Source organism: Perca flavescens, chromosome 15, assembly GCF_004354835.1.
Source record: "Perca flavescens isolate YP-PL-M2 chromosome 15, PFLA_1.0, whole genome shotgun sequence".
NCBI classification, from domain to species: Eukaryota; Metazoa; Chordata; class Actinopteri; order Perciformes; family Percidae; genus Perca; species Perca flavescens.
In genome coordinates this window covers 25,376,519-25,389,577 of record NC_041345.1, presented here as the reverse complement: position 1 = coordinate 25,389,577, position 13,059 = coordinate 25,376,519, and the positions used below count along the sequence as shown (strand labels likewise).

The window sequence follows — 13,059 nt, the reverse complement described above, 5'->3', positions numbered from 1 at the left end:
CCAGCATGATCTGGGTCTACCCCTGAGTCTCTTCAAAGTTGGAAATGCATCAAAAACCACCTCAACTAACCCCTTTTTGACACAAAGGAGCAGTAGCTCTACTCCGAGCTCCCTCCGGATGTAGGAGCTCCTCACCCTATCTCTAAGCCCAGCCACCTTACGGAGGAAACTCATTCGATTATATCCGCAATGTCATTCTTTTGGTCATTACCCAAAGCTCATGACCATAGGTGAGGGTTGGAACGTAGATGGACTGGTAAGTCGAGAGCTTTGCCTTCTGGCTCAGTTCCCTCTTCACCGTAACGGTCCGGTACTACGCCGGCATCACTGTTGACCGCATCCATCTCAAGCTCCATTTTACCCTCACTCATGAATATATATAATATATAATATAATATATATATACAAATATATATATATATATATATATATATATATATATATATATATATATATATATATATATATATATATATATATATACAGTGGTGCTCATAAGTTTACATACCCATACTAAAGTTGACTAAAAAGAGGAATAAAAAAATCATCTTTTGGAAATTGATCTTAATGCCTTAATTTAAAAAATTAGGAAAAATCCGACCTTTTAAGGACACCAATGGGGTACTTTCCACAATATCATTTCTCAGTGCAAACCAAACCAGCTATTGGGCTAACTAAAAAAAAAAAACATGCCAATCTTTAGGTATGGTGAAGGGTATGTGAAGATGTGGGGCTATTTTAATTCCAAAGGCCAAGGGAACTTCATCAGGATGCATAGTATCCAGGATTCATGAAATAACTGGCCTTTAAAAAATAAAAATCTGCCTTCCTCTATGGGAATTTAACATAGGGGTAAGGAATATATATATATATATATATATATATATATATATAAATATTTACAATATATTATTCATTCGCACAAAAAAATTGGTGTCCTTAAAAGGTCGGATTTTCCCTCATTTTTTTAATTAAGGCATTAAGATCAATTACCAAAAGATGATTTTTTTTATTCATCTTTTTAGTCAACTTTAGCATGGGTATGTAAACTTATGAGCACCACTGTATATAGAGGTTTACTCCTTGGCGCAGGGCCGCGGGTTCGACTCCGACCTGCGGCCCTTTGCTGCATGTCATCCCCCTTCTCTTTACCCTTTCATGTCTTCATCTGTCCTGTGGAATTAAAGGCCTAAAATGCCCCCTCCAAAAACATGTAAATAAAAAGATACTTGAACTTCTTCGTCTCATGCACCATTTATAGCTTCTTTCTAATTCATGGGCTCTGAGGATCCGTAGCCTAAGGTCTGTTACTGTGTTCTCACATAATATGAGTTATTAATGTGGGAACTAATCTGACTGTCAAGGACCAAGTTAAAAAAAAAAGGCTCAGATCTCTGCAGGGTAAATCCAGACAGCTAGCTAGACTGTCCAGATCTGTCCAATCAAAGTTTTCTGTTGCACCACTAAAACAATTTTTTAACATACACGTTTCACCAAAACAAGTTCCTTCTAGAGGCTATTTTGCAAAGGCACCAGGGCTCCGTGCGGCGCCTAGCGCCGCCCATGCTGATTGTGATTGGAATTGAAATGCCAGTAAACCAGAGCAGTGTCTCTCCCATCCCGGAATGCTGTGTGGACTAGCCAGACCTTCCTCAGCAGCGCTGTGGAGGAAGGTCTGGCAAAGCAAGACTACTACAAACTAGGGATGCACCGAATCCAGGATTTGGATTTGGATTCGGCCGAATATTGGCCTTTTTGAAGGGGTTCGGTTTCTGCCGAACCTTAGAATTTTGTTCCACCGAACTGAACCCTACTAGGCTACGTTAGCTAACGTTAGCTTTCTAATTTCTGCCGTCTGTAGTGGAATGGCTTCGAATGACGACCAAAAACGCTTGTCTTTTGCTGTGAACGTTTACTGTTCATTATGTTGCAGTTTTACACACAATAAAGTGAACTTAAGCTTGACAGACATATTTTGCATCTAGCTTCTCAGCTAAAAAAAAAAGTCTTGCTGAGCTTTCTCTAGATAAATACCATATATGTTCACTAACTAGTTTAAAAGAAGACACCTGCTTAGGCTTTCAGCTGAAATTCTAATCAGCAGTAGGCACCAGGTTGAAATCTATTCTGTTTTGAATGTGTGGTTAACAGTTTTGACAGCAGTGCGTTAGCATTTCAACAAAGTGCTGTAAATCCACAGTGTTGTGCACGTTGTGGTTACAGTCATGGGATAAGTGTGTAGAGTTTTGAAAACTGTGTTCAAGCGATGAGAAATGAACTGGAGTTTGGTCCACGTGAACTGCTGCTGTGCAGACTGTAGTTAGAGTTTTGCACCTGTGACTCCAGTTGTGCCCACTGTCGTTTAGCAATCGAAAAAAAACTGTAAACAAACATTTCACAACACCTTCATCATACACTGGTTAGCGGAAATTTGCCAAACAAAATTGTCACTCATCTGGCGATAGCGATGTGCTTTCCTACGATGTGAAAAGAACGTTTGAATTCAACATTAAGTTGTTACATTTAACTATTTTAGAGGCTGTGGACGTTGTTTACTTCATTAATGTGTTTACTGTGTTAATGGACTGAGGATGGGAGTAGGCTTCGGTATTCGGTTTCGACAGAAACGTAACCAGTGGATTCGGTATTCGACCGAACCCCAAAAATCGGGATTCGGTGCATCCCTACTACAAACGTAACAAGACACAAGTATATCATATTTTGGCTAAAGTTTTCACTGAAGTTGAAATACGGACAGCGCCACTCTGCTATTGCAACCCACTTTGTGGTCGGAGAGTGTAATATTCTTAAATCCTGAAATCCTGTCAACAAGATTCAAGCATACTGCTGCGACCTACCGTCTACAGTTACCAAGTGCAGCCAACATTTAATCCCCCGCCTACCGTCACAGCGGTACCGCTTTTAAGAGGCAGCAAGGGCGTCAAATGGAACCCGTAACATCTGAACTATACATTTTTCAAAGTTGGAAACACACATGCACATTTATGATGTTGTTGTGTGAGCTCAGATGCTTACTTATCAGCACAAGTTCATAACATTATTTGCCTTCTTCACAGACGGCCACTAAACCATCTGATTTTTACTTTACTGGTTAGGAAGCTGATTTATATGAAAAAAATATTGTATATACCCGTTCCTAACAGCAACATTCAGACAAATTCTGTCATGATATTGTTATAAACAGATAATAAAACTTAAATACCAATGCCTTCTGACCAGTCGCCATTACTTTTGTGTCCGTTACATGAACAGCTGATCCCAGCACTGTGCCAGAGACCTGATCTAATTTGCCAGACTGCTGTAGAAGAAAGTCTTTCATTTTCTTCCAGCCTTTCTTGTCAGTCCTTTAAGCTGTACTTTAGATCGTAAAACTGATCAGATATTTGATAGAATGCAGGTGAAGTTGATCACAGGCAGCAAATGTCAATCTACACAATGGGACACATTCTCACTGACAGCAAGTTAAAAGAAAAAATAATGGAATTGGATGATTCTCTTGTCTCATTCACCACCTGTTATAGTGCGTTCCATTTACCTCGGAACTCGGAGCTGGGAATGACGTCTCACTCGAGTTGAATGCCTTCCATTTACAAGTCGGATTTTCATTGTTTTCATTAGCTCTAGCCAAGTTAGCCATTGTTAGCAATTCCAGTTTATAACAACGCATTACGCATTACAGCGTAACAACATGTCCACTGATAGAATATGGACAGCGCTGTGTGTACAACTGATTTAGTGAGACACAAATAAGACAGAAGTGCTTATAACTGTATGTTACTACAGCTTTCACAACTGTTGATGCACGGAGCAGCCATGTTGGATTTTTAGCTTGGGGTGGTTGCCCGAGTTCCGAGCATAGAAATCCGACTTCCGAGTACAAATGGAACGCGCTATACTTGATGACTGAAGTTCCATAAATATTTTAAATAATTACAGATTTAAAGAAAATCTACATATGATCTTGAAGTCAAGCAACCGTAACAGTTTCATGTTACAGAATGTCAATGATCTTGTAAAATTGTATTCATAAAGTACATCTTTCAGTGTCCTTTATTCTGTTTTCCAGCAGACAGATGATGCAGCCCAGACGGACATTCAGCCACCAACACAGACTGTACCTGAAAGCACAGACAGCAAGGCCCAGCCCAAGAGACTTCATGTCTCAAACATCCCCTTCAGGTTTAGAGACCCAGACCTCAGGCAAATGTTCGGCGTAAGTACAACATCTGAGGTACATGAAATTTCTGAAGTTTGACACACGACAGGCTGATGTGTTAAAAGACATTAGGATCAGTAAAAATGGTTGGGTTTTAATTTTCTGTTGAATTGATAATAAGAAGAAAAATCAATCACTGAGATGTTTCTCTCGTTTGTCTTTACAGCAATTTGGTAAAATCTTAGATGTGGAAATCATCTTCAACGAGCGTGGTTCCAAGGTACATAGTGTTTCTGTTTTTTTCTTTGCGTGTCTAAATTGTTTTTATTTTTTTAATTTCTTTTACCTTTGTAGTAACTGTTTCAGACTTGTCTAGTCCAGTAAAATCAATCAGCACACAGGTTTAAATTCTTGTTTGATGGAACGTTGCCCTACAGCATTCCTGCTGACATCACCACCTCAGCTAGGCTCAGGTGATTACGTTTCAAGATAACTGTACAGATATTTATCACTGTAATGTATATTTTCATTCAAACCATAGTTGATATCGTACACCACACTTTATCTAGAAGGCCAGCTCCTGAGATAACCAACCAGCCTTGCCCTCACTTCTCTGAAAACATTGGAACAAGTGTTCGAGTAGGTACAATTTTAGATTTAGAGACTATGAGCTCTAAATGGTTGATTTCTTACCTGAAAAAAATCTAAACTGTATTTGGGGACACAATACCATTTGCACTTGTACAGTTACCAGGATATTTGTCCTCCCAAAGTTTACTCAAGCCATGTCTCAAAGCTTTCTCCATTAACTGGCCAGAGCAAGAACACTTTAGGGCATCTGGACCATACATGGCTACATGTGGATTTTGAACTGGGACTGCCTACACAACAATAACTTTCATGAGTCCATGAGTACACATGTACAGACAAGAACGCTTAAAGAGAAAAGGCTAATATTTTAATGCTATAAAACAAGCTGCTAAGCTACAAGATATGTGTGGTCAATGATATACTTCATGATAAATCACATTAATGAGGGAAAATATGATATTAATGAAAATGTAGATTGATTTTCAAAGTTCAATAAGTGTATTTTCTCTCTATTTCATTAGCAAACCACAGAGATATGGCTGATCAATACTGGAATATTAAAATGCCTTCCTTCTTTTATACTGAGCTTGACTATTGTCTATCAACGATGAAGTGTCTTAAAGTCCTTAAGTTCCTTTGAGATTTTTAAAATATGATTATTTGCTATTTGTGTGCTCCTAGTTTGGCTGATGTGCTTTGATTTGGTTATATAGTCTTTTTTTCTTATTGCTGATGCCATGCAATAAAGAAGTTTATTTTCCCTTCATTCTTTTGGCAGATTTAATTTACTCTTTTCTGACTTCATCAAAGGAATCTATTTGCCAAACTACCTTACAGTACGGGAATATTGCAGTAGATGAATTATACATTTCATGCAATTGTCATAAACCTCTGCTTTAAAATCAGGCTTTTATTATTGAGCCATGTTATTAACCCTGGAGCCCTATATTTACTGGGACATTGTAGGTAATGAATGGGAAAAAAGAATGGGAGGCTTAAATTCCAATAACTAACAATTGTGAATAAAATGACCGTTCACTAAACTCTTCCCCTGAACAGCAATTGTCCAATCATTGCTTAGCAACCTAAACAAAGGGCAACAGGCCTGTCAAGCTTTGCATTTGTGAATATAAAAAAGCAGTGTACATGGGACTTTGGTAAGAGCGATACTAAGTATCCAAAGAGTTTGCAGGGTTGTATCTTTTATTCACCTTTCAAAACCAGAAAACATTAGTGATGGCCAGTTGAAACTTCACGAAACTTCATTAACCATTTTCTTTATCTTCTGAGCCAACTAGATGGCGCTCTCTGTTAAACAAAGGGTTGAAAGCACACTGAATTATCATTCACTGAGCTTTTCTAGGGCGCCATCTAGTGGGGTCAACAAATACAATTAGCGGTTGATAAAGCTTCTTTTGGACATCACTAGAAAACATAGCAAAAATGTAAGGAAAGGATCAAATAGGGTGTTTGACTGTTCAAACATAAGCCACTAACATTAGCATGCTATGTAGCTTACTATCTGCAGTATGCACTCTAATGTTAGCATTAATTCCAAGGCCAAAGAGCACATGATTAGCTACCTATATTATTTTTTATGGTTACAGGTCATGTTAGTTAAACCCCCATTCAGGACAGGAACATCACTGCATGGGAGCTGGTCCTGGATTATGCCATATCAGCGTACAGGCTAACTTTAGGAGCTTTTCCCTGATGCTGGAAATGTACACTCCAAAACCCCCAGCTAAACTCAATATTTTGCCTGGAACATGCAGCTTTTGCCTTAGTCTTTTAGCATGCTATCATGTATGTGGCCCCCAGGTGCATATTGAATACCCATTAGCGGGGTTTCCAACCAACTCAAAATGTAAAATGTATTAATGTTTACTGACTAAGAATGAGAAGCCTGATTTAATCTACATCTGTCTGAAATGTGCAGGCACCCAGTGCAGTATAAACATACCTGTGTGGGTGTTTTGTCTACACAGCCCTAACATTGCAACTAAATTTGTGCAATGTTAGAAAGGAAAACTTGACAAATATAGTAACAGTACCTAAGGGGGGCAGGGCTCTGCGAAGTGTCAGTTTCCTCTCATTAATGAATTAGCTTTTTCTTTCCAGACTTGTGTGATAATTTAGGATATTGGTTATTACAGGATACAGAAATAGAAGCAGAAAATTGTATCATCTAATGTGATCCTATTCACGCAAGCAGTTGTATCACTGTAATGTCAAGTATGATATGTCAAAAAATAATGTGCATGTTGTTCTTGCCTCTTTCCGTCCTGCATGCAGGGTTTTGGGTTCGTAACGTTCGAGCATAGCGTGGACGCCGACAGGGCCAGGGAGAAATTACACGGCACCGTGGTAGAAGGCCGTAAAATAGAGGTGCATGTTCTCAAATACTTCTTCCTTCTCCCTGTCCTCCTTTTCCTCTGTGTGGTATGTGCGTCATTGTGTAGTGTGTGTGTGTGTGTGTGTGTGTGTGTGTGTGTGTGTGTGTGTGTGTGTGTGTGAGCGTTTGACAGTCTACTGCCACATCCCACCTTGACATCTTTCCCATGACATCAAACTGTCAAGTCATCCAAGCCTCGTAATTTCCCTTTCCTTGTGCTGTTTCATTCCAAAACACAAATAAATGTCCACATATTACTAGTACAACATTATTGTATTTGAAAGACTTTTATTTTTTGTTTGTTAAATTTTTTGTTCCCTTTTCCTGTTTTACTTGATTTTGTACTGTCAAGGCATTCAGCCTTAATTCGGGGTTTAAAAGTGAAAATCCACACTACTCAGCATTATAGATAAACATATCTGTGTTTAAAAAGGTGCAAAAGATTGCTTTGGAGTTTGGTCATAAATGTTCTAAAGAAAAGATGTTCTTATATATATCTAATAAAGGAAGGAGCTTCCCCCCCAAAAGTACTCAAATCTTGCTTATCCATGGACAGAGGAAGTACTTAGAAATTTGAGAGACACGTGGAGAGCAAAATGCAAGGATCACAACTAACTTAATTTAGTACAGTAGCATGACAATCCTTAAGTGCCATTTCAATGTCTTGTGTCCACTCAGAGGAACAACAGCTAGACAACACCAGCCTTGAAGCATAACTCTGTCCATTTATCAAATTGCAGTTGGAATTTTTCGTTGCTAATCCTTCATACCAGGCAAAGTCTACACCTGTTGTATGTACAGATATAAAATAAATTATTTCTATTGTTGTACCCTGACAAAGGCTATAATACCCTGGCACCACAGCAAGTCTCCTCCATTCATCCATCCACTTTCAATCGCTTATCCAGAGGCCCAGATGCCACTTCCTCTGGCTCTTGCTGGGGGATCCAGATGGGATATGTAATCCGTCCAGCGTGTTCTGGGGTCTTCCCTAGGGTCTCCTCCCAGCGGACTTGCCCAGAGTACCTGCACAGAAACGAAGGAAGGCCAGGAGGAATCGCCATCAGAACCCCAATAAGCTCCTTTTGATGTGACAGAGAAGCCGTTCTATCCCTGCCGATTTTCTCCCTCTACGTCTAACCTGAAAAATAAAACTTTTTGGGTCATTACCAAGAGCTTATGACCATAGGTGAGGTTTGGGATCTAGATTGAGTGGTAAATGGAGAGCTTTTCCTTCAGGATCAGCTACCTTTTCACCAGACCATGTCTGGTACAAGGTATGACCTTGCGCTCCATTTTACATTCACATGTTAACAAAAGCATGAGATATTCAAACTTCTTCACTTGAGGTAGTGACTCCAGCGATATTTATTTAGCGAACAAATTGCAGTCAAAGTTTCAACCACACCTTCCTGCATTGTGTAGCAAATGTGCTGTGTCATTGGGAAGCAGTAATCTCGAACAGAATTATTAATCCAACCAACAATCCCTTCAAGATATAGGGTAATATACCCTACACCTAACTGTGGGTACATGTAATGCCAGAAGGTTATTCCCAGACACAGGTAATCCATAGTATTGCTATCCAACATCAGCACCTCTTAAATTGAAAAACCTAAATAGTCTGACATGCTGTAATAGACTGTATTGTAGCTGGATTGAAGACCGATTTATTCAACTTCACACAGCTTCCAAATTTTGATCCTCACATTTCCAAGTTATCCCAAATCTCAAGAGGCTTTATAGGCCCACATCAGTACCTGTTCCAGACCTCTAGACTCTTGAAGTACACTGCATCTTGATGTAGGCCATGTGGGCCCATAAAGGGACTATGTGGAAACTTATTATGGTGGCAATTATTGTATCTTTCATTACTACGACCACAACGTAGACAGTACAAATACTATGCTTGCTTGTATTGGATTGGCCACTGCAGTGCCTTGCCGGATGATGTTGCGTTGAAGTCCTGCAAAACATGAGCCAGATTAAACTGTTTTGGCTGACAAGCTTGAATTTTTTATGCCAGAGTCCTATGCATTGGCCTCATTCAAGTGAATGTGGTGGCTGAGTTTCTTCATGCAGGGCTGAACGCAGCCTTCCTTTGACCTGATCTCACCAAGTTTATTGACAGCTCTGCCCACCTAATTTGCATATTGACATTCCAGTGAGACGTCATTATCAATATAATGTATCCGGATACAGACCGCGTCATAACAGAAGGAAATTATCAGCTCAAGGTAGAACTCCTCTCAGCCCCCATCCACCTGCTCTCTGCAATACACTACACAAGTTTTTATTCTTATAGTTTATCTTGAATCATTCCTACTGAATTGATAGCGTGATTTGACAACTACAGTACGTACACTAATTTATGTACTAGTGAAGTAGTATGTCTGTGAAAAGTAAATGCAAAATCAATGGCCCAAGAAACTTCAGAACGTCATTAAATAAATAGAATTTTAGATGACATTCATTTACACATATTTGTTTTTCATTACAAATCAATGAATCTGTGTTGGAAAAAAAAAAGAAAAATGCTCCAGGTGCCTTCAGAGTGGTTCTATAGGACTCTATTTGAGAGCTCAACCAATATGTAGTTATCTCTATAGAAAAGCAAATGAGAAGTTTTTGGCCTAATCAATCAGTATGATGGATGAAGACCGCTTGTCCAGACAAAATGGTCGGAGTTATGCTTTAAGAAAGCAGCTGACTGCTTGTATAGAGAGAGACCTGAAAGAGAGCGTTTGTGCAGAGGAATGATTGCAAAGTTTTCTTGGCCACCTGAGTAAGATGCTGCTTATTCCTTTCTCATCCCCTCCTCCCCCACCATTTTTCCAACGGTAGCTTGTTTAGGGCCCCATCCAACACAGTTACAACGGTAACAGTACACAAACAAGTTTGCGGAATGGTAAGTGTGGGCGAACAAGCCATTCTGCCAGCATTTCCTCTCTCTCCTCCTCTCTCTTTGGAACGTTTGCAACGCTAAAACTCACGTGACATTTCTTTTTGAATTGTGGTTGAGTTGATGCTGTATATTGACATACATATTTTCTTGCGTGTCGGCGTGCGTGCCCATTCACTAAGTGTTCTTCTGAAGCTGCGTGTGCGAGCGATACTGACTGAGATTTGAATTCGTTTGCACATCTATCTGAGATTGTTGGAAACCCATTTATTAATTTGTTTTATTTTGGAAGACAATGCACCCCTGTTTTATTTTTACCCTGTTAGCTGTCGTTTGAATTTGGAATGGTTTGATTGGTTGATTGATTGACTTGATTGGTTTATTTGAGTACATCTATTTTCTTTGGTTGTTTTTTGATCTCAATAATTATTCTTGCAATGAATTAGAGAGACTGTTGTCTGAGTGTGAATGCTTTGTGTTGCTTTCGTCACAACAGTTCTTCTCACGTTTTAAGGTTAACTGGATGTTGCATAATGCTCCCAACATATTGTCTTCTCCCCTTCCCCAATGACATTTCCTTTGTCTGTTTTTTCTCCTTCTCCCCTGCCACCGCATGTATCTATACATTTACAAAACATCATTTTGCCAAGTGCATCTGTTGTTTCTTTACTTTTGTCTGAATGTTATTGAAATGTCACTATAATTGGGGAGAGCATGCCAGAAAACGTCATAAGATAGAACATATGCAAATGAGAAAGAAAACTGATTTGTTTTGGATGTGTTTTAAGTGTTTCTGAATGTGATTCCGAAAACACACAAATGACATGGGTGTTTGCCGTGATACATTGTACTGCTTTCTTTGTTTACAACATTAGAAAACTATGCATGCAGATTTACTCTAACAAGTGTATCACTTACTATATACAGTGAGGAAATTAAGTATTTAAACACCCTGCTATTTTGCAAGTTCTCCCACTTGAAAATCATGAAGGGGTCTGAAATTGTCATCATAGGTGCATGTCTACTGTGAGAGACATAATCTAAAAAAAAAAAAAATCCAGAAATCCCAATATGATTTTTTAACTATTTATTTGTATGATACAGCTGCAAATAAGTATTTGAACACCTGTCTATCAGCTAGAATTCTGACCCTCAAAGACCTGTTAGTCTGCCTTTATAATGTCCACCTCCACTCCATTTATTATCCTAAATTGGATGCACCTGTTTGAGGTTGTTAGCTGCATAAAGACACCTCTCCACCCCATACAATTAGTAAGAATCCAACTACTAACATGGCCAAGACCAAAGAGCGGTCCGAAGACACTAGAGACAAAATTGTACACCTCCACAAGGCTGGAAAGGGCTACGGGGAAATTGCCAAGCAGCTTGGTGAAAAAAGGTCCACTGTTGGGAGCAATCATTAGAAAATGGAAGAAGCTAAACATGACTGTCAATCTCCCTCGGACTGGGGCTCCATGCAAGATCTTACCTCGTGGGGTCTCAATGATCCTAAGAAAGGTGAGAAATCAGCCCAGAACTACACGGGAGGAGCTGGTCAATGACCTGAAAAGAGCTGGGACCACCGTTTCCAAGGTTACTGTTGGTAATACACTAAGACGTCATGGTTTGAAATCATGCATGGCACGGAAGGTTCCCCTGCTTAAACCAGCACATGTCAAGCCCGTCTTAAGTTTGCCAATGACCATTTGGATGATCCAGAGGAGTCATGGGAGAATGTCATGTGGTCAGATGAGACCAAAATAGAACTTTTTGGTCATAATTCCACTAACCGTGTTTGGAGGAAGAAGAATGATGAGTACCGTCCCAAGAACACCATCCCTACTGTGAAGCATGGGGGTGGTAGCATTATGCTTTGGGGGTGTTTTGCTGCACATGGGACAGGGCGACTGCACTGTATTAAGGAGAGGATGACCGGGGCCATGTTTTGCGAGATTTTGGGGAACAACCTCCTTCCCTCAGTTAGAGCATTGAAGATGGGTCGAGGCTGGGTCTTCCAACATGACAATGACCCGAAGCACACAGCCAGGATAACCAAGGAGTGGCTCTGTAAGAAGCGTATCAAGGTTCTGGCGTGGCCTAGCCAGTCTCCAGACCTAAACCCAATACAGAATCTTTGGAGGGAGCTCAAACTCCGTGTTTCTCAGCGACAGCCCAGAAACCTGACTGATCTAGAGAAGATCTGTGTGGGGGAGTGGGCCAAAATCCCTCCTGCAGTGTGTGCAAACCTGGTGAAAAACTACAGGAAACGTTTGACCTCTGTACTTGCAAACAAAGGCTACTGTACCAAATATTAACATTGATTTTCTCAGGTGTTCAAATACTTATTTGCAGCTGTATCATACAAATAAATAGTTAAAAAATCATACATTGTGATTTCTGGATTATTTTTTTTTTAGATTATGTCTCTCACAGTGGACATGCACCTACGATGACAATTTCAGACCCCTCCATGATTTCTAAGTGGGAGAACTTGCAAAATAGCAGGGTGTTCAAATACTTATTTTCCTCACTGTATATAACGTATAAGTATCATAAGTCATGGACCTCTCTTTGTCTGCTGTAGGTCAACAATGCAACAGCCCGAGTAATGACAAATAAGAAGACTGTCAACCCATATGCAAATGGTAAGGCCAAGTCAACGTTTACAGCGCCTTTTAAAAGTATTCACCCCACTGTTATTTCCCATGTTTTATTTGTTTTATGTATAAGACATCCAGAAATCATCACTGGTGCAGACAATGGATTTTACAATTCACATGATTGGAGATTACCTGTGTGTTAGTCTCTCTTTGTCAGACCTTCCTCCACCGCAGTACTGCAAAAGAGGGTCTGGCTAGTCCAAACAGCATTCCGGGATGGGAGAAAAACGTGCTCTGGTTTATTGGCATTTCTTTAAACCAATCACAATCGTCTTGGGCGGTGCTAAACGCCGTACGGAGGAACGGCGATTCTGCAAAATAGCCTTGGGAAGGA

General features: G+C 39.8%; 1 protein-coding gene across 16 annotated transcripts in view; it reads left to right on the top strand.

Moving 5' to 3' along the window:
• Positions 1 to 13,059, top strand: part of rbfox1 (RNA binding fox-1 homolog 1) — a 363,925-nt gene that overhangs the window by 313,363 nt on the left and 37,503 nt on the right. For 15 of the 16 annotated variants that reach the window (XR_003694410.1, XM_028599614.1, XM_028599615.1 and 12 more), the window contains 4 exons: positions 4,088 to 4,234; positions 4,404 to 4,457; positions 7,064 to 7,156; positions 12,650 to 12,710. Coding sequence is in view for 15 of the 16 variants with exons in the window: in XM_028599614.1 (XP_028455415.1) it covers positions 4,088 to 4,234; positions 4,404 to 4,457; positions 7,064 to 7,156; positions 12,650 to 12,710 (355 nt within the window). In the remaining variant the exon portion in view is untranslated. The remainder of the gene's footprint in view (positions 1 to 4,087; positions 4,235 to 4,403; positions 4,458 to 7,063; positions 7,157 to 12,649; positions 12,711 to 13,059) is intronic. The other variant, XM_028599612.1, reaches the window with a different exon arrangement.